At 42.6% G+C, this 23,022-nt stretch overlaps 1 protein-coding gene across 3 annotated transcripts in view; it reads right to left on the minus strand.

Annotated features, from left to right (window-relative positions):
* znf438 (zinc finger protein 438) overlaps positions 1-22,306 on the minus strand; it is a 215,410-nt gene extending 193,104 nt beyond the window's left edge. For 2 of the 3 annotated variants that reach the window (XM_080211935.1, XM_080211925.1), the window contains exon 1: positions 22,204-22,306. In XM_080211935.1, coding sequence (XP_080068061.1) covers positions 22,204-22,306 — 103 coding nt within the window. The remainder of the gene's footprint in view (positions 1-22,203) is intronic. The other variant, XM_080211954.1, reaches the window with a different exon arrangement.
* Between the last annotated feature and the right edge of the window lie 716 nt (positions 22,307-23,022).

Below are 23,022 nucleotides of genomic sequence, written 5' to 3' on the forward strand. Positions count from 1 at the left end.
AGTTGGATCCTAAAAGTAACAAACATAACTCAATTCATAACTTTTGTACTTGCACAATGGGCAGAAGAAAAAAATCAGTCAGCAATTTTGTTGTATATCAATTTGTTTTAGAAAATAAATTTTCAATTTTCTAAAAGGAGGCAAGGGAAGCACAGGAAAGGTCAAGACTGATGGAATCTGTACATGGAAATCTATGCTGCAAATTAGATATACTGAGATGAAATCCTGGTGGTTCTACCATTTAACTAGATTAGCAGCTGTGTTCATACACAGCCCGACTCTTTCTGGTCTTGCAAAAGAAGGCATGATTTAAGATGCAGAGTGCAAATTTAGGCAGATATTCACAAGATGGAACACAAATTATCAAGGCGACTATTCACATTCATAAAATATAATGGGATGCGATAGCCCAGTTAAACATTCCAACTGCTTAAACACATACAAACCCTTGAAATCTGGCCTGTAAGCAAGAAACACCTGGATAGAACTGAGCAGCGGAATACTGAGTGACTGAGCCAGAACTTCCTATCATACAACAAGCAGCTGAAGTGCCTTTGATGATCCATTGGTAAAGATAACATTTGATCTAGCACTAGGTCACAGACTAAATTAGACCAGCTTCAAATCACGGTCTATTCTGAGTTGGTTGCATCGTACAGTATTTGTGAAGCTACAAATGGCTTCAGTGTTCAGGCTTCCGTTCTTGATCTGCTATCCAGCAACAGCCTCGTTGGAAAATGTGGTCTATCAAATAGCTGACATCGATTGCCTAGATTTACACTTTAGGATCAAACACTTTAGCAAGTGCTAGGGTGTTTCTTGAAAAAGAGATACAAAAAATGTGTTAATAATTCAGCCCTTTTCTTGAACACAGGATACGGCGATAACAGAGACCTGGCTCGAGGGAGGGGAGAACGGGATGTTAAATATTCCTGGGTACAGGGTATTACGAAAAGATAGGAAAGAAAGGAAAAGGGAAGGAGTGGCATTATTGGTTAAGAAGAGCATTACAGTGAAGAAAGAGGATGTCCCTGAGGATTCAAGGACAGAATCAATGTGGCTAGAGGTAAGGAACAAAGAGGGTATAACTGCATTGCTCAGTGTAGTCTATAAAACGTCACCCAGTGAGAAGGATGCCAGAAGAAATCAGTCTGCAAGGAAATTAGAGAGAGATGCAAAATATTATAGAGCAGTTTTAAAGAGCGACTTTAATTACCTAACAGCAGGCTGGGACAGTGATAGTGTAAATGGCAGAGAGGGACAAAGTTCTTAGATTATGTTAAGGAAAATTTTCTACAGCACTATGTGTCCAGTCCAACAAGAAAGGATGCATTGTTGGACCTGGTTCTTGGAAATGAAGTGGGCCAAATAGATGAAGAGGGGGAACATTTACGAGACAGTGATTCTTGTATTGTAAAGTTCAGGATGGTGATCGAAAAGGAAAATAGGCAATCCAGAGTAAGAATAATTAACTGTGGGAGAGCTGACTTCAACGAGGCATGAACGGAACTGGGCGAGAGAGAGACAGGAACGAAAAGTTGGCAGAAAAAAACTGTAGCTGAACAATGACTCGAGGTATTAAATAAATACTTTGCAACCATCTTTAGTGGAGAGATAGATGCTACCCAGGACATGGTGACAGATGAGGAAATTTTGTCCCTAAAAGGGTTCAAAATTGATAAAGAGGAAGTGTTGATTGACTATCAGGGCTGAAAGTTGACAAAGCAGCAGGACTGGATGTGCTGCATCCAAGACTATTGAAGGAAGTATGAATGGAAATTGCAGGGGCACTGGCCATAATCATCTAGTCTTTGCAAGACTCAGGGGAAGCGCCAGAGGGCTGGAAAATTGCAACTGTTCAAAAAAAGTTGTAAGGATCTCCCCAGCAATTATAGACCAGTTAGTTTAACATCAGCATGGGCAAGCTTCTAGAAACAATTATTCAGTATAGCATTAGCAGTCACATGGAAAATTTTGGGTTGATTAGAAACAGCCAGCATGGATTAATGATCTAGATTAATAGAAAATGGCAATACAGGTGGAGAAGGTAGCCAAGAAGGCATACGGCATGCTTGCCTTCATCAGTTGGGGTACTGAGTTTAAAAATTGGCAAGTCATGCTGCAGCTTTATAGAACCTTAGTGAGGCTGCACTTGGAATATAATGTTCAATTCTGGTCGCCACACTACTAGAAGAATGTGGAGGCTTTGGAGAGGGTACAGAAAAGATTTACCAGGATGTTGCCTAGTATGGAGGGCATTGGCTATGAGGAGAGGTTGGAGAAACTTGGTTTGTTCTCACTGGAGCGACAGAGGTTGTGGAGTGACCTGATAGAAGTCTACAAGATTACGAGAGGCATGGACAGAGTGGATAGTCAGAAGCTTTTTTCCAGGGTGGAAGAGTCAATTACTAGGGGGCATAGGTTTAAGGTGTGAGGGGCAAGTTTTAAAAGAGATGTACGAGGCAGATTTTTTTGCACAGAGAGTGGTGGGTGCCTGGAATTTGTTGCCGGGGGAGGTAGTGGAAGCGGATACGATAGTGACTTTTAAGGGGCGTCTTGACAAGTACATGAATGAGATGGGAATAGAGGGATATGGTCCACGGAATAGTAGGGGGGTTTTAGTTAAGTTGGGCAGCATGGTCGGTGCAGGCTTGGAGGGCCAAAGGGCCTGTTCCTGTGCTGTAACTTTTTTTTGTTTTTTTCTTGGTGTGCAGGAGACAATTTCAAAGTTTGTGGATGGCACAAAACTAAAGTCTTATGAACTTTGAAGAGAACTTCAAAAAGACATAGACAAGTTGTTGGAGATAGATGGCAGATGAAGTTCAACGCAGAGAAGTGTGAGGTGATGCATTTTGGTTGGAAGAACATGGAGAGACAATACAAAGTAAGCAGTACAAGAGCAAGAAGGTTGTGCTGATCTTATACCATACACTAGTTTGGCCTCAGATGGAAAATGGTTTACAGTTCTGGGCATCACACTCTAAGAAAGATGTGAATGTTTTGGAGAGAATGCAGAAGGGATTTACAAGAATGGCTCCAGGGGTGAGAATCGTCAGTTGAGAGATAAAACCGGACAGAAACATTCCCCAATGCTTATGGGTGGCACAGTGGTTAGCACTGCTGCCTCACAAAGCCAGGCACCCAGGTTCAATTCCCAGCTTGGGTCTGTGCGGAGTCTACACATTCTCCCTGTGTCTGCATGGGATTCTTCCCACAGAGGTTAGGTGCATTGGCCACGCCAAATTCTCCCTCGGTGTACCTGAACATACGCTAGAGTGTGATGACTTGGGGATTTTCCACAGCAGCTTCATTGCAGTGTTAATGTAAGCCTACTTGTGACACTAATAAATAAACTTATGCTTAGACTAGAGAAGGTCTCCTTGGCGAGAAGGCAGCTAAGAGAAGATTTGATGGACATGTTCAAAATCGTCAGTGGGGCTGGACAGAATAGAAAGGGAGAAACTGCTCCTGCTCATAATAGGATCAAGAAGACAAGGGCACAGATTTCAAGCAATCTGCAAAGGAACCAAGTGTGATGAGAGAAAAAAAAACTTTCACAAATGAGTGATTCGGGTCTGAAATACACTGCCTGAAAGTGAGGTGGAGACAGGTGCAACTGAGGCATTCAAGAGAGCATTAGATGTTTACTTGAATGGAAACAATGTGCAGGAGTATGGGAAAAAGGCAGAATGGCACTCAGTAATGTTACTCATTTGGAGAACCAGTGCAGACACAATGAGCCTAATGGCTCCTTCTACTCATAACAATTCGATGATTCTGTAAAAAAGTGGATTTTATGGAGAGTCCGAAAGAAGGTGGAGAATTTCTGGAAAGAATTCCAGAACATAAAGGGCTGAAGGCCGACAGTGGTAAAGCAAAGAAGGTGATGGAAATACATAAAAGATCAGAGTTGGAAAAATGACAGTTTCTGTATCGAGGGCCAGAGAATTCCAAAAATGTGAGGTACTTCAATTATTTCTTTACAAAGATAAGAATTCTAAATTGAAGGTGTTAGGCGAACCAGGAATCAATGCAAGTCAGCATGGACAAGCGTGAGGGTGAATGGAATATTGTGTGGGATAAGATATGGGCAGGCCTTCGATGAGCTGACGTTAATAAAGCGTGCAAAGTTGGAGATGGGCCGAGATATCTAGGAAATTTTCAAGTCTGGTGACAACAAAAAGGTACAAATGAAGATTTGAGCAACAAACGGTTGAGACAATGCTCCATGCCTTCCAAGGAAAAGTAGGAGATCTTTGTGACCAGTGGATAAAGTTTTTCTCTATTTACCCTCTCAATTCGTTTCAAAACCTGATGACTTGATTCAAACCTGAATCAAGTCATCTAATAACTTTCTATATTCCAGGAAACACACTTTGTTTATGTCACTTCTCCCCATGCCATGAATAGCCTTATGAAGCACTTCATAATGATGGATGTCAGAGCCATCGGCCCATAGTCATTAAGGCACACTGCTTAGTTTTTCATAGGTACTGGATGATGGTAGTCTTCTTGAAGCAGATAGGGGCCTCAGATTGTTGTAAAGAGAGGTTGAAGATGTCTGCGAATACCCCCGCCAGCTGATCCAAGCAGGGTCCGAGAGCTCGTCCGGGTACTCCATCTGGGCCTGTCGCTTTCCATGGGTTGACCTTCAAGAAGGCTGCTCTGACATCTGCAATAGTGACACCTGATACAGGTTCATCCAGAGCTTCCAGGGTGGAGGGCTCAAAACGGCATAGAATGCATTCAGCCATCAGGGAAGGGTGCATTGGAGCCGGCAATTTTAACATGATGTGGAATTCCATTAAGATGAAAGACAGAAACATATAGTTCACCTTGAGAAGTCAGGGAAGCTGCAAACCCAAATCCAACTCATTGTTACAATAAATGTCCAGTTCAAGCACAAGCTTTGATGCATCCCAAGGCCTTCATAAAGAACGCTTTAAAAGACACAATAAGCAATTCAAGTGATAAATGTAACAATTAATGCCAAATGTTATTCTTTGAAATGTGTTCTGTATTGTTTAAGATCTTAACTTTTATCATCAGGAATAACACATTACAGGAAGTGGCAAATCAAATATTTTCAGGAAGCATTTTTTAATTATTTGAATAACTGTCATCTGGTGGCCAGGTAGAATTACAGGATGACCATTTTATGTAGACTGTTTACATTATAAACGTAGATTATGAAAAATAATTGGCACAGGTATAACAAGTGACAAGAACAAACAGATCATGGTGATCATCTCCCTCGATGCCATTTTTGGCACAATCTCAATATCTCTTGACGTCATTAGTACCTCAGCATCTATTGATTTCTGTCTTGAATGTGCTCAATGACTAAGCTTCCACTGTGCTTTGAGGTAGAGAATTCCAAAGATTCACCACCTTCTAAATGAGAAAAATCCTCATTTCAGTCCTAAATGACATCCTCCTCATTCTGAGACTGTCCTCTGGTTCTAGACTCACCAGCCAGGAGAAACATCCCATCTACATCTATCCTTTCACACCCTGCAAGGAGTTTGTAGGTTTCAATGAGATCATCTCTCGATTTTCAAAATTCTGGGGAATACAGGCCCAGTTTCGTCAATCTCGCCTCATAAAACAATCCCACAATTAGTCTGGAGAACCTCTGTTGCACTCCCTCTGTGGGAAGTATACCGTTCCTTAAATAAGAAGTCCAATAAGGGGGTACACAATACCCTAGGTACAGTATCACCTTTGCTCTGTACAATTGCAGCAAGACATCTTTACTCCTGTAGTCAAAATTCCCTTGTGATGAAGACCAACATACAATTCGCCTTCCTAACCGGTTGCCACACCTATCTGCTAGTTTTTAGTCACTCGTGAACAAGGATACATAGGTCTCTTTGGACATCAACCCAGCATCTCACCATTCAAGAAGTACGCTGCCTGCCTGTCTTTTTTCCTCTACCAAAGTGGATGACTTCACGTTTACTCACATTATATTCCATCTCCATGGAATCACAGAATCATAGAAAAGCTATGGCATGGAAAGAGGCCATGTTCTTGCCCATAGCATAGAAGGAAGTCATGCTCATGCCCACTCGCTTACCCTGTCCAGATCATCTTGATGCGACCACGTATCAATCTCATAACTCACTTCTCCATGTATTTTGCATCATCATCAAATTTGAAAATATTGTATTTGGTCCCCATATCCAAATCCTTTATATAGATTGTGAACAGCTGTGGCCCAAGCACTGATCCTTGTGGTACCCCACCAGTAACAGCCTGCCATCTGGAGTATGACCCATTATTCCTACTTTGTTCCAGTCTGTTAACCAACGCGTTATCCATAGAATTATACGATCCTCAATCTCATGAGCTCTAATTTTGGTTACTTTGTGGGTTATATTACTACATTCCCGTCTGCAGGAAGCTTTTCACAATCTACAGAGTTTTGTAGTCACCAAGGCCTCCACGTTCTCATCCAGTCCAGGGGATTAATCAATTTGATTTGATTTATTCTTGTTACATGAATTGGGATACAGTGAAAAGTATTATTTTTTGCACACTTACAGACAAAACATACTGTTCATAGGGCAGAAGGATAGGAGAGGGTACAGAATATAGTGCTACACTCTCAGCTTGGGTGTAGATCAACTTAATATAAGGTAGTTCCATTCAAAAGTTTGGTGGCAGCAGGGAGAAAGCAGTTCTTGAGTCGGTTGATATGTGATCTCAGACTATTGTACTTCTCTGCGGATGGAACAAGTGGAAGAGAGTATGTCTGAGGCCCACGGGGTTCTTCATTATGCTGGCTGCTTTTCCGAGGCAGTGGGAAATGTAGACGGAGTCAACGGATGGGAGGTTGGATTGCGTGGTGAATTGGACTACATTCACAACCCTTGTAGTTTCTTGTACTCTTGGTCAGAGCTGGAGCTATACCAAGCTGATAAATCCAAAAGGATGCTTCATAGTAAGGGACTGAGGACACAGTGTTATGGGACACCGGTGTTGAGGATCATCATGGAGGTGGTGTCATTGCCTATGCTTATTGATTGTCATCTGTGGGTTAGAAAGTCTAGGATTTAGTCGCTGAGTGAGGGGCCGAACCCTAGGCCACGGAGTTTGGAGATGAGTTTTGTAGGAATTGAAGGCTGAGCTGTAGTCAATATGAGTCTGACATCAGGGTCTTATTATTCAGGTGTTCCAGAGTTGAGTGTAGGGCCAGGGAGATGGCGTCTGCTGTGGACCTGTTACAACAATAGGCAAAACTGCAGTGGATCCAGGCAATCTAGGTGGCTGGAGCTAATGTCATGACTAACCTTTCAAAGCACTTCATAATGATGGACGTTAGAGCCACTAGGCAATAGCCATTAAGGCACGCTGCCTGGCTTTTCTTTGATAGAGGGATGATGGTCATCTTCTCGAAACAGGTAGACATCTCAGAACTTTCAATCCAATTAATTTCAAGTCCTACTTCTTTATTAACACTAATTTATTTCAGTTTCTCATTTTCACAAGTCCCTTTCTCCTTACAGTATTACCAGGAGATTTTCAGTGTCATCCTCCACCTCTAACGGACTCACAGTTGCCCTTGCTAACCATTATATTTTGACATGCCCAATACATCCGCTTATATGTTTTACGTTAGTCTGCATTCATATTTTCTTTTCCCAGCAATTTTGTGGTCATCCTTTTCTGGATTCTAAATTCCTCCCAATTGTCAGGGTTACCACTTTTCATGGCAGCCTTAAACCATTTCCTTTGATCTAATATAATTTTTAAGTTTCTTTGGTTGGTTAGGGTTGATTCATCTTTCCTGTGTTCTTAATGTATATTTATTTCAATACAGCCATTGCTTGTCTACAGTCAATTTTTAAAATGTATTTTCCCAATCCGCTATAGCCAGCTTGCCTCTCACACCCTCATAACTTTGTTTGTTCACACAGAGGACTCTAGATTCAGAAAGAACTATATCACTTTCAAACTTAATGTAAAACTGTCAGATTATGGTCACTATGTCCTAAAGTCTCCATTACAGCAAGGTTGCGTTACATGATATCAGTTTAAAACAGCCCAACCTTTAGTTGGTCCCTCAGCGTACTGCTCCAGAAACCCATCTCGTACCCACTCCAGCAATTCATCCTCCAAGGCATTCATGCTAATTAGGTTTACCCATGGTGGCACAGTGGTTAGCACTGCTGCCTCACAGTGCCAGGACAAAGTTTGACTTCAGCCGTGGATGACTGTGTGGAATTTGCATGTTTGCCCCATGTCTACACAGGTTTCCTCCCATAGTCCCAAGATGTGCAGGTTAGGTGGACTGGTCATACTAAATTGCCCCTTTGTGTCCCAAGGTGTGTAGTTAAGGCAATTAGCAGGCTAAATACATGGGGTTACAGGGTTAGAGTAGGTGTGGGCTTGGGTAAGATACTCTGTCTGAGTTGGTGCAGATGCAAAGGACCGAATGGTCTTCACTTGCACCTTCAAATCATCTACCTTGTTATCTGAACGCTCCCACATTCACAGAATGCCCTTAAATTTGACTTTTGAACATAGTCCCACATTCTGGTTCTATTTTATGCTTGCCTTCTAATTTTGCTTATGACTTTTCTACTTCCTGTTACCAGTTTTGCTTCCCTCCAATTTGACCTCCCTCTCAGGTTCCCACCCTCCTGCCAAACTAGTTTAAATCTTCCCCAATCCCACTAGAAACTCACCCTGCAAGGATGTTTGTCGCAGTCCTGCTAAGATGTAACCCATCCATATTGTACAGATACCACCTGCCCCAATACTTCAGAAATATGCTCTCCCTCCCACAGCAATTCTCCAGTCACATGTTCAAACACTCAGTTCTCCTATTCCTATGCTGGCCAGCATATGGCACTCGGAATACTCCTAAACTTACTGCGTTTGAGGTCCTGCTTCTTAATTCCTGTCCTAACTCCCTAAAATCTGTTTTCAGGACCTCATCCTTCTTCTTGCCGATGTCATTGGTACCAATGTGGACTAAGACCTCTGGCTGTTCATCTTCCCCCACAAGGATATCCTGCAGCCACTCTGAGACATCCTTGACCTGGAACCAGGGAGACAACATCCCATCCTGGAGTCATGTCTACGGCCACTGAAACACCTGTCTATTCCCCTGACTAATCCCCTATCACCATTGCCCTTTCATTCCTTTTTTTGTCTTCCTGCGCATCTGAGTCAACAATGGTGCAAAGGACTGGCTCTTGCAGCACTCCACTGAGGAACCATAATCCTCACTAGTATCCAAATGTAAAACCAGTTAGCAAGCAAGATCCACTCAGGGGATTCCTGCCTGGTTCTCTTAGGCTGCCTGACAGTCATCTATTTTCTCTCCCCCTGCATACTACTAACCTGCAATGTGACAACCTCCTTAAAAGTGCTGCCCACGTAGTTCTCTGCCTGGCGGATGCACCACAGTGACTCCAACTGCCAATTGAGTTCTGAAAGAGCTCAAGCTTTAGCAGCCAGTGACAGTTACTGCAAAAGTATTTGCCTCAGACACATGACTTCCCACATACCACAGGAGGAAAATTACATTCAGTTCAACTGCCCTACCATATAAGAAATATATTGTAAAAGTTAAACCAAATAGAATAGCACATCACCAATCAGCTTCTTCCATCGCACCAAAGAACCAAATACTGGGAGGGCAAAAAAGGTAGGGAGATAAAGAAGCACATCCTTCACCCAACTCCTTCACTCACCATACTTAGATCAAACTACGTTCTGTTTGCAAGCTGCATCAAGAACGTTCTACTTATACTATGTGAAATAAAGAATCAGCTGTTACAATTACAGAAACCAGATCAAATTAGTTAGCTAATTAACTAATTACAGCCACTCTCCAGTAGAGTTCATTTATCCGTGCCTAATGCTGAAAAAGGCTTGCTTTACTTCCACAAAGGTGGACTCGTCTGGATTTTCAGGAAGAAATTGGCCTTTAGGATTCCCTCACTCACCAAACTGCCAGCTTCTTACTTAGTTCGAGTCACACTCTATTTGCCCTGATCAACGAAAGAAGCAAGAATGTTCCACCCATGGAATAGAGTACTTTGCAACTGCAGTCCTATATTTTGCAAGTGATTAACAGGGAAAGAAGCATCAATTGTTGGCTGGGGGCAGAGGGAGATGATGTAAAGGGTTAAATGAGCGATCTTGCATTATTCATGGTTTGTTTCAAGAAAAATAAATGAGTTACTTAATTGAATTGTTTACAGTAATCTCCAACTATGTATACATATAAATATAAATGTAGTTAATTGCTTGTTGGCTTAAGCTGATTCCTTATTCTTTAAATTGAGAAATGAAGTAGCTCCTGATGAATGCTCACTGTAAAAATCACTAATATAAGAACATAAGAACATAAGAAATAGGAGCAGGAGTAGGCCATCTAGCCCTTCGAGCCTGCCCCGCCATTCAATAAGATCATGGCTGATCTGTCGTGGCTCAGTTCCACATTCCCGCCCTCTCCCCATAACCCTTAATCCCCTCTCTTATCAAAAACCCATCAACCCGCGTCTTAAAAATATTTAGCGAGGCAGCCTCCACCACTTCAACGGGCAGAGAATTCCAGAGATTCACCACCCTTTGAATGAAGAAGTTCCTCCTCAACTCCGTTCTAAACCGCCCCCCCTTTATCTTGAGGCTGTGCCCCCTAGTCCTACTGTCCTTTCTGAGCGGGAAGAGTCTCTCCACCTCTATCCTATCCATCCCATTCATCATCTTATACGTCTCAATGAGATCTCCCCTCATTCTTCTAAACTCTAACGAGTACAAGCCTAGTTTATTCAGCCTCTCCTCATAGCTCAACCCCCTCAACTCCGGCATCAGCCTAGTAAACCTCCTCTGCACTCCCTCCAAGGCCAAAATATCCTTGCGTAAGTACGGCGCCCAAAACTGCACACAGTACTCCAGCTGCGGCCTCACCAATGCCCTATACAGCCGCAGCAAGACCTCCCTACTTTTATATTCAATCCCCCTCGCTATGAAGGCCAGCATCCCATTAGCCTTCCTGACCACCTGCTGCACCTGCAAGCTGGGTTTTTGCGACTCATGCACAAGGACCCTGAGGTCCCTCTGCACCGTCGCCTGCTGCAGTTTTTCGCCACATAAGTGATAATCCTTCCTACCATTATTCCTACCAAAGTGGACCACCTCACACTTGCCAACATTAAATTCCATTTGCCAGTTCCTGGCTCATTCGCCCAGCCTATCTAGATCCTTCTGCAGACTCTCCACACCCTCCGCACAATTTGCCGTTCCACCAATCTTGGTGTCATCAGCAAATTTCGACACCATACACTTGGTTCCCTCCTCCAGATCATCTATATAAATGGTAAATAGCTGAGGCCCCAGCACCAACCCCTGGGGCACTCCACTAGTCACCAACCGCCAATCCGAACAGCACCCATTGACCCCCACTCTCTGCCTCCTATTTGACAACCAATCCTCTATCCACACTAACACGCTACCCCCAACTCCATGTCCCCTGACCTTCTGCAATAACCTCTTGTGAGGTACCTTGTCAAACGTCTTCTGAAAATCAAGAAAGACCACATCCACCGGCTCTCCTTTATCCACCGCCCTAGACACATCCTCATAGAACTCCAGTAAATTTGTCAGACACGACTTCCCCTTAACGAAACCGTGCTGCGTCTGCTCTATCAAGCAATTCCCCTCAAGATGCCTCGCTATTTCCTCCTTGATGACGGATTCTAACATTTTACCTACAACAGACGTTAAACTAACCGGCCTATAATTCCCTGCCTTTTGCCTGGCACCCTTCTTAAACAACAGCGTAACATTAGCTGTTTTCCAATCTTCCGGCACTTCCCTGGAATCCAGTGTTGTCTGGAAAATAACCACCAAGGCATCCACTATCACCTCCGCCATTTCTTTCAGAACCCTCGGATGCATTCCATCCGGTCCTGGGGACTTGTCCACAATCAGCCCCCTCCAGTCTGTCGAGCACCGCCTCTCTAGTAACAGTAATGTCATTGAGACCCTCCAGTCCTACCACCTTTCCATCTCTAACACCCGGCAAATTATTCACGTCCTCCTCCGTGAAGACCGAAACAAAAAAGTTATTCAAGACCTCAGCCATATCCCCATCCCCTACCACTAAGTCCCCCTTCTCATGTCTCAGGTTAATATATATTTTTCTTATTCATGCTGTCCCATAAACATTCTGGCATAAAGAACACAGATCAATACCTTGATAGTACACCAAGATTCTACAAATCTTTTGTGAAAACCCATAAGTATGTCTGTTCATGGTTACTTATGAATGTCTCCATCATAAACTGAATCAGTGATTTCAGAAGAGTCGCAAATTAGTAACAATTTCTCCTGCAGTGATTGAAAAGATTTTGCTCTCTCCCTATATGATTATTTACAATGACTATTGATCAAACAAATTATAGCCTTGAGTCAATATATAGTTTGAGTGAACTTGGTGAGACTGATCAGGAAAGGATGTTGCCCAGACATTCACTGCTCTTTAAATGGAGCCATGAGATCATTAACTCCCACTACGAGCCACATCAAAGCATGGCACTTCTGGAAATGCAGCACTTTGGGTATCAGCTGAGATCAAGGCACTGAAATTGGGCTGAAACCACAACTTGAGCCACAGGTAAAAGTACTACCAACAAGTAGACATATTAGTCAGTACATTATACATTTCTAGACAAGCTGCATACTTATTGAAGATAACACCACTTCACAGTTGTGGATAGTCACATTGACAAATGATAGGTGCTGTTGAAAACATTCTGGTTTTGCAAAAGTCCAAGGACTAGTATATATTTAGTGACAATGGAAGCTCACATTGTGAAGCAGAGAAAGGGCAGATTTTCAATTTCTGTAGACAATTTAACTTTCTTTTCCCAAGACATTTTGCTCAACTTATTGATTAAAAAATATCTTTAAGAAGTGTTTTAAGAGAAAAAAGACACATCAAGTTTAAAATTGAACGGAGAATTAAGGTAGTATTCTACATATGTAATAGAAACAGAAAATTCTGCAAATATTCACCAGTCTAGCAGCAACCATGGGGAGGAAAACAGCGTTAATTTACAGGTTGGTTATCTTCCATCAGAAATATTTTATGTATTTCTTATCTTCATCATTGCAACTTTGACTTTTTCAAATCTTTTTTCTTACAGCTGTGGTTCTAAATTATATTCATTTTCGAGAGGAGAGACAGTTTATTTCACTAAACATAAGGTGGTATTTTATTTGTACTTGGTTGAAGTGCACGTGTTTCATAGCTAGAAAACAAAGATTTCAAAATAGCCATTCCTTGGGATGGGAAACTGAAACTAATCTACTTTCCCTCCAACATCTGCAGCAGTTGCAATTTCAACATGATATAATACAGCAGAGGGGAACTCGCTGTCGTACCAGTAATTTTTATATACACACGCACACACACAGTGACAAACAAGTCTGAATGCCTCACCTGTCAGAGAACTGCAATCAGACATTTTTCAACCACAGGCCTTTCCAAATAGGCAGATGGTCAGGATTATTTCCTTACACTGCATTTACCACTAATCAATATAACAGGTATTTCGCAGAACAGAAGCAAATAAACTGCATTATAAGGGAGTACAGTAAGTGAACTGAACCTTGCGATGGGCAGAACTGATTCAATTTATATGGATATCCCAATTGTCCCCAGTACTTGTAGGCTGGTGTGAAAGATCTGCAGATTTTACAGATTTGCAGACTCCCAGATAATCATCTCTTACTACAAAATCTTGTGCTGACGAGTAAAATTAAACTTTACAACATTAGTTTTCACATGTATGCTAACAAAACCCATCCTCTCCTCCATACGACCAGTTACTAAACTGCCAATGTTTTCAGCCCTCACTTCAAACTCTGTTGCCTAGCCACAACTCCACCCCTCTCTCTGGAAACTATGAGGCTGAACGAGAGTGCTCACAATCTACATATTATGTTTGACCCTGAGCTAAGCTTCCAGCCACATATCTGAGCCATCACCAAGATTGCCTATCACCATCACTACAACATCACTGACTCTGCCCCATCTCAGCTCATCTGCTGGAACCCTTGTCCACGCCTTTGTTACCTCAAGCTGTTTATTCCAACATTCTCCAACCAACCTCCCACATTTAACTTTATTTCATTCAGAACTCTGCTGCCCATGTGCTAACTCAATTCCAGCTCAATCACCCCGTGCTTAATGGCTTCCACCGGCAGCCAGTCAAGCAGCACCTTGATTTTAAAATGCTGATTCCTCCAATTCCTCTTTCTTCTTCATCTCTTGTAATCTCCAGCCCCAAAAAGCCTCTGAACTGACAGTGCTCCTCTAACTCTGCTCTCTTGAGCATCCTCAATTTTAACTGTTCCAACACTGAGGACCATGTTTTAGCTTCTCAGGGACCAAGCTGTAGAATGCATTGCCTAAACCACTCAACCTCACTATCCTTCACATTGCCCCTTGAACGCTCCTTCTTTAACCAAGGTTTTGGCTGTCTGCCCTATTTTCGTCATCTGTGGCCCAGTGTTGTATTACTTTATAACATTCCTGTGAATTGCCTTGGGATGTTTTATGATATTAAATGTACCACAAATACTAGTCGTTACAAAACTCTGGAACTCAGGAAGTGACTATGGTATTAATCCCCAACAGATCTGCAAATCCCATCCTCAATCTCTGCTCAGTGCTAATTTACCCAAGAGGGAAGTGGAGTAATTGGCAGGGTTGCCCACTCCTTTTGTTATCCACTGGTTACCACTGAAAAAGAGTAAATGTGCAGGTACAACACAGGGAGAAACATTCCCATAGTTGAATCGCCTATCAACACAGAGAATAATCCTTCATTTAATGCCACCCTCACCCCAAATGCAGAGACACATAAACTGTACACATCTGTACAACTGAGATTATACTCCAGTGTACAACAATCACAAATCAACATGTGTGCCCCAACCGGATGAACAGGGATATCCACTGCTTGCTGATTTATTATTGTCACGTGTATTAACATATGGTGAAAAGTATTGTTTCTTGCTTGCTATGCAGACAAAGCATACTGTTCATAGAGAAGGAAACAAGCAAGTGCAGAATGTCGTGTTACAGTCATAGCTACGGTGTAGCGAAAGATCAATTTAACGCTAGGTGGGTCTATTCAAAAGTCTGACAGCAGCAGGGAAGAACCTGTTCTTGAGTCAGTTGGTACGTGACCTCAGACTTTTGTATCTTTTTCCCGATGGAAGTCCAGGTCTGAGGCGTTCAAGTCAGGCAACACTGACCTATACAAGAAAGCCAGATACAACCCAAGGAGACCCATCAAAGACACCGAAAACCAGTACTGGACCAAGCTAGAGTCCCAGGCAAACCACACCAACTCCCGCCGATTATGGCAAGGTCTGCAAGACACAACAGGCTACAAGATGAAGGCATGTAAAATCGCTGGCTCCAATGCACCCCTTTCCAATGAGCTCAATGAATTCTACACCTGTTTTGAGCAAGAGATCAGCGAGAGCATGCCTTCCACCCTGGAAGTCCTGGATGAACCTATATCTGGGGTCACCATTGCAGACGTCAGAGTAACTTTCTCGAAGATCAACCCATGGAAAGTAACTGGCCCGGATGAGCACTCAGATCCTGCGTGAATTAGCTGGCGGGGGTATTCACAGGCATCTTCAACCTCTGTTTATAACAATCTGAGGTCCCCATCTGCTTCAAGAAGATGGCCATCATCCCGGTACCCAAGAAGAACCAAGCAGCGTGTCTTAATGACTATTGGCCAGTGGCTTTAACATCCATCTTTGAATTAGTCATGGCACAAATCAATTCCAGCCTGCTGGACTACCTGGATCCACGACAGTTTGCCTACTGCTGCAACAGGTCCACAGCAGACGCCACCTCCCTGGCCCTGCACTCAACCTCAGAACAAGACACCTATGTCAGACTCCTATATATTGACTACTGCTCAGCCTTCAACACTATTATTCCCATAAAATTCATCTCCAAACTCCGTGGCCTGGGCCTCAGCACTTGCCTCTGCGTCTGGATCCTGAACTTCCAAACTCACAGACCACAATCAGTAAAGATAGGTAACAACAACTCCAAATTCATCCTCAACACCGGTGCCCCACAAGGCAGTGTTCTCAGCCCCTACTGTACTTCTTATACACCTGTGATCATGCAGCCAAATTCCCCTCCAATTCAATTTTCAAGTTTGCTGACAACAGCACCGTAGTGGGTCGGATCTCAAACAATGACGAGATACAGGAATGAGATAGAGAATCTGGTGAACAAGTGCGGCAACAATAATCTCTCCCTCAAGGCCAACAAAACAAAGGAGATTATCACTGACTTCAGGAAGCGTAAAGGAGAACATGCCCCTGTCTACGTCAGGGGGACAAAATAGAAGGGGCCAAGAGCTTCAGGTTTTTAGGTGTCAAGATCACCAACAACCTGTCCTGGTCCTCCCATGCCAACATATAATTAAGAAAGCCCACCAATGCCTCTAATTTCTAGAATACTAAGGAAATTTGGCATGTCAACTACGAATCTCACCAACTTTTACAGATGCACCATAGAAAGCATTCTTTCTGGTTTATCACAGTTCGGTATGGTTCTTGATCTGCCCAAGAGCACTACAAAAGGTCGCAAATGTAGCCCAATCACACAAACCAGCTTCCCATCCATTGACTCTGTCCACACTTCCCACTGCTTCGGAAAAGCAGCCAGCATAATTAAGGACCCGATGCACTCCGGACATTCTTTCTTCCATCTTCTTCGTTCGGGAAAAAGATATAAATGTCTGAGGTCACGTACCAACCAACTCAAGAACAGCTTCTTCCCTGTTGCTGTCAGACTTTTCAATGGACCAACCTCACATTAAGTTGACCGTTCTCTACACCCTAGCTATGACTGTAACACCACATTCTGCACTCTCTTGTTTCCTTCTCTGTGAACGGTATGCTTTGTCTTGCACGTTTCTAGCATGCAAGAAACAATACTTTTCACTGTATACTATACATGTGACAATAATAAATCAAATCAAGATATATATCTATGGTATAGAAAATATTCAACATTTTGTTTCATATCTTGCTACATTAATCCTAGCAAATTCCGAGCAAAAGTGCAGTTTAGAAAATTACACGAATTGGCAGCTTATAGATTCAATACTTTTGATATGTACACTCAATTTAAGTTTATTTATTTAGTGTCACAAGTAGACTTACATTAACACTGCAATGAAGTTACTGTGAAAATTCCCCCAGTTGCCACACTCCAGCACCTGTTCAGTACACCGAGGGAGAATTTAGCATGGCCAATGCACCTAACCACCACGTCTTTTGGACTGTGGGAGGAAACCGGAGTATCCGGGGGAAACCCATGCAAACAAGGGGAGAAAGTAAAGGCTCTATCTACACAGTGAACCAAGTGGGGAATCGAGTCTGGGTCCCTGGTGCCATGAGGCAGCAGTGCGATCCATGGTGCTGCTCAATTTGTAAATATAGTGGAGCTGGGGGAGAGAGTGGAGGATGGTGGGGGGTGGGAGAGAGTGGAGGGTGGTGAGGGGGTTCTCTTTAATTTTCTTTCCCCCTTTTAGGAACAAAAACACACCACATAGGGAACAACGGTCCTGAGCTTGCTTCATATCACACCAAGCTGCAGCGCATGATGGAGCCATTGCAGCCTACCATCGTGCCATTCACACTTTGCTTATCTTTTAAACCCTGTCAAAAGTAATTTCACTTTGGATCAAGTTTCTGTTGAAATTCACAGAAAAAGATTTTTTGCCACCTCCCTTGAAAGAAAACTTGTTCACATTGTCTGAACCACGTCACTACAAAATCTTTGAGGTGTTCATATTCCTCTTCTCCATACTTCCTTCATCTGCCACAGAGTTAGTACTTGCTACATGCAAGTCTTTTGTGATCTGTTCTTAAAAACCAAAATTGCAAAGCCATCATGTAAAAGAAAAAAAGCAAGACAAGAGATCAAACTAGAGTTGGGAGCAGCAGGGAGTCTACATAACAACTCATCCTCAAAGGCTTCTCGTCACATTAATGGCCTCCAGGACCCAACCAGGTGGATGTAGATTTCAGTGTCAATGAACATACTGACAGTACGTGGTGTTTTGAAAGGAAAAGCACAACTAGATTTCATATGAACACAGTCTTCTTCTGTTTCAAGGAATAATCCCAAAGATGCAAATTGCAGTACAGCTTGTCATAGTCAATCAAAAACATAGCACATTGAGCTGCACACTTAAAGGTTATACTGTGACACTATAATACACTGTTCACAGTAACAGCAGAGTATTAATATTACGGATGCAGTACAAATCCAAAATTAAGAATCTGTGGGAGTGAAGTTTCATTTTATTTCCATTAAATACATGATTAGAACTTGAAGTAAAAGCCAAAACTTTACAAAGATTAAATCTGGAAAACAGTTCCTGTTGTGCAATTTAGGTCATTTAGCCACCCTCAAAAACATAATTCTCACCAAACTGTTGCATCTGTGGTTTTTAATTACCTTCTAAATCAGATATTGAATTCTCTTCAATTTCAGGTTATTTTCATGATGCACACTATTCCTCATTGAGGTATTAATAACATCCCAGGGTAACTGGCCCAGAAATTTTCCTTCCCTCCAGGGACATGTCTAGCCTTTACTCATCAATTGACTTCAATAACCTAGGCGAATTTAGGAATTCCCCTTGCGGCAAACTGCTGCACAAACACACACATGATCACTCAGTATTTTTTTAAAAATTCATTCTCGGGATGTAGGCACTGAAAGAGCAAACGGTACTCCACTGGCACAGCTAATTAACACTGCAGCACCCTGAACCAAATATTAAATTTTCACAGGCTTGTTCAAATTCAATAAGTTCTAACAGTATAATTCCTCCTAAATTAGAATATAAATGCGCTATGTGCAACATTACAATACTGTGTGGTTTTAGTTGCAAAATTAATGTGGTATATACTAGTTATTGTATTTAGTTTTAGTTGCTGATTTCTTTTCTATTTAAATGCATTAGGATATTATCACGAAAAAGTAGAATTATTTTCATTTCAGGATGCCCAGGAAAACTTCCTCTACATTGCACCAACCACGGGCTTCAACCCTACTGCACATTTCCCCAATTTTTCATACAAGTTATCCTGTGGTCTAAATTAGCTTGCCAATTTGCGGCAAATAACTACAGCTTTGTTCGGTGGGCCCATTCAAAGGATCAAGCCCAAATGAATTTCATACAAGACGTTGCACAACAAAGATTTCCATCTTATTAGCCTCAGCTGAGTTAAAACCCAACCCACTCCAATACCCAGACCCCATAATTTGAGTTTTCATTCAATTTTATTCCAATATTTAAGTTACAAGCCAATGCCCAGGTCAAGCCTTTAGTCCATCTCCTTCCTTGCTCCAAAAACCAATTCAAATTGAATCCAATTCATGGCTCCCACAAGAGAGACATAAAAGATCCAAGCTGACAAGAAAAAGCATTGCTTCTGATTTTGGGCTTGATATTTGCTTAAAGGCTGAGAAACATTCGTTCAAGCAACTAACATTTTGACGCGATGGGATTTGAACCAACATCTCAATAGAGAGTGGAACCTAAATCCAATGCTTTAGCCTGCTCGGCCGATCTACAACTTATAATTTGAGTTTTAATGAAAAAAATACTTATTATTGCTGATGAAAATCCAGTTAATTTACAATTATTCTACAACAGGTTTCAGATCTCTCCAAATTAAAGGGAACACTAAAGAAACAGCAAAGAGGAGATACATGAAGTAATCTAGGAATATTGAAGAAATGTGAACTTTCCTGCAGTTGTTTGCCTCAAAGGTTCTCTAAGCTTTGTTACGAGTGTACCTGACTTGGTCTGAAGTGACTGCCTCTTCTGGCATGAGTTAACTTCAAAGGAGATGCAAAACAAGCAAACTTTGCTCAGTTTCGTGGTACTACTCAAGGTCTTTTATCCACAAACTAGTCCCAAGATGTATCCTCTCAGTATAAGCTCCATTACACAATACATAAGTCACTCACATCTTTGAAAATTGTAATAGTTTTAGCCTAGTATGTCAGTAAATCAATAGCTAAAGCAAACACAAGGACAACGTGGGTCAATAGAAAATAAGTAAAATTTTAGTGCAATAATGATCAACCTTTAAAGGTTGTTGTAATTTGTCAATGGATAACCAACTGCTGTACGAGCAGCAAAGTCAGGTAAAAAATTATATTGTAAACCTAAATCACACCAATATCAGTGATCAAATGGACTATATTCCATAGATTTCAATGTGTCTTGGAATATACAAACAAATGTTATCAAATTACATATTTCAAAGATCAATGCGTACAGACAGGTGACAAAGGGGTTTGATGTATGAGGTTTCAGTCTCCAAATTCTGACTTGTTGTTTATGTCAAATAAATAATTCACAATATGTAATCAGAGAACTCAACTTGTGATTGTGTAAAATATTATTCCCCATGAACTGTAAGTGGAATGTCCTGACCCACTGTTAAATGTAACTATTTGCACCAAAGAAGCTGACAGTACTTTTTGAAAATTTCACTGTTTACAATAGTATTCTCTATTTCTATTCTGCAATTGGAAGTGAGATGATTGAAAGCATTTTGGCAGCATTTGGAAAGAATTAGGATAGAGGCAAACAAGTTTTTGACACAGTGCATCCCCAAAGGTGAGGAATAAATGTTAAAAACATGGTCAGAATGAAGCAAAAATATGTAATCATTTATTTTTATAGCTGACAATAGTCGATGATGGGTCAGTTAGTGACACCCACATGCCACAAATGAATAAAAGTTGTTCATTTTGTTTTAAGTGGGCCTAAAGCTTGAGGACATCTTTTCAAGCATTAAAGCAACCCACACCAGCTGCTTGCAGTGCTCACCACTGTCAATTACCAGCCCCATTGCCAATATAGAGTCATCGGGATGTACAGCACAGAAACAGGCCCTTCGGCCAACGCATCCATTACAACTAGGTGTCCTAAACTGAACTAGTCCTATTTGGTCCATATCCCTTTAAACCTTCTATCACATACATATCCAAATATTTTTAAATGCATATGCACAATAAATCTAATGCTGGTTTGGGCAGCACAGTGGTAGCACTGCTGCCTCACAGCTCCAGGGACCTGACTTCAATTCCTGGCTAGGGTCACTGCCTGTGGAGTCTGCACATTCTCCTCATATCTGCTCCAGTTTCCTCCCACATACAGACAATGATGGGTGATCACCCTGTCATTCAAACCGATGTCATTGAATAAAAAGTATGATTGGTGATCTGTTTACAATAGGTACCATTGGGCCAAGGTAACCAATGTTGCCTCGTCCAAAAGAGGTGCTGATTCGATGTATCGACCGTGCCAAATTCTCCCTCCGTGTACCTGAACAGGCACCGAGAGTGTGGGGACAAGGAGATTTTCATAGTAACTTCATTGCAGTGTTAATGTAAGCCTGCTTGTGACTAATAAATTAAAAAAAAAGAGGAGGAGGGAGGGGGGTGCGGAAAGATAGCCACATCAGGTGCCTTGGAGTGTTAGCCTCAGTGTTTGCAGAGCTGCAAACATTCGTGTGAAAGCCTAAACACAACCTCCACAGGACTGGAGACAAGCGGCACACAAACTGCAGGTGCACGTCACACGCCCACGCTGGCCTGGCCATGGAATAAAATGTTAGAGAGAGACGGCGGGAGCGGCAAACCCCGACTTCTCCGCTCCTGTCGGCGGGGGGCGAGGGAGGGAGGCAGGCAGGACAGAGCCCGGCCCGGCCAGGCCAGGCCGCACTCCGCCGGGCCCGCACCAAGGCCCCAGGCCGCGGCCTCCGCTTTAAATACCGGTAACCGAGGTAACTAGAACCAAAACCCGCCAGCACTCTGCACTAAATCCACCCCCCCGGCCCGGCCCGGCCAACACTCTCACACAAAAAAAATAAATTGAAGGTCTGCAGGACGAGGCCCAGCGACCAAAAACAAACCCCAAAATGCAGTTTTATTTTAAATTTATTATTTTTTTTAAAAAAAAATCCCACATCCTCAGCCAGGTCAAGGGAAAGGAATATAATTAATTTAAAGCTGCCAGCTGATCTCCGGAAAGGTCCTTCCCTCCCTGCCTGAGGGATTGAGGAGGGGGGCGGTGGTTGTAATGCGGTCGGACTCACCGTGTTTTCTCCTGGGGTTCGCCTGTTTTCTGTGCTTGCACCTTGAGGCATCCGCCATGATCGGCTCTAGCTGGGCGCCGCCATCTTCTCTGGCTCCGTCCATCAAGCCCAATGGGAGCGGGGCGGCTCCCGGCCCCAGGGCGACAAGCACATCAGACACAGCCTGATGCTGACTGAGCAACAGACACTCTCTATGTGTGTGTGTGTGTGTGTGACTGGACCCTGTGGCAATAATACCACATCGACATCAACTCCTATCTGTTAATTCAGACGGGTTTTTTTTTTCTCTTAAACTTATCTTTTTAAGCATCATTTTATATATATGTGTATATATATATATGTTGTACCCCAGTTGCAAAGCCCATGCTCGGAATAGCCTGGGCTATTTTGGAGGCCAGTTGCTTGGCTTGGCCTCCAAAAACCAAATTCGAAATCCAATTCAGGGCCCCCACCAGGGAGACAGACAAGATCCAAACTAACAAGATGAGGCATCGCACCCCATTTTGGGCTTTTTTTTAATTCATTCGTGGGACATGGGTGTCACTGGCTGGCACGGTAGCACAGTGGTTAGCACTGCTGCTTCACAGCTCCAGGGACCTGGGTTTGATTCCCGGCTTGGGTTGCTGTTTGTGCAGAGTTTGCACATTCTCCTCGTGTCTGCATGGGTTTCCTCTGGATGCTCTGGTTTCCTCCCACAGTCCAAAGATGTGTGGGTTAGGTTGATTGACTGTGCTAAAATTGCCCCTTATTGTCCTGAGATGCATAGGTTAGAGGGATTAGCAGGTAAATATGTAGAGATTGTGGGTGGGATTGTGGTCT

This window comes from Carcharhinus amblyrhynchos, chromosome 2 (assembly GCF_965287045.1).
Source record: "Carcharhinus amblyrhynchos chromosome 2, sCarAmb.v2.hapA, whole genome shotgun sequence".
NCBI classification, from domain to species: domain Eukaryota; kingdom Metazoa; phylum Chordata; class Chondrichthyes; order Carcharhiniformes; family Carcharhinidae; genus Carcharhinus; species Carcharhinus amblyrhynchos.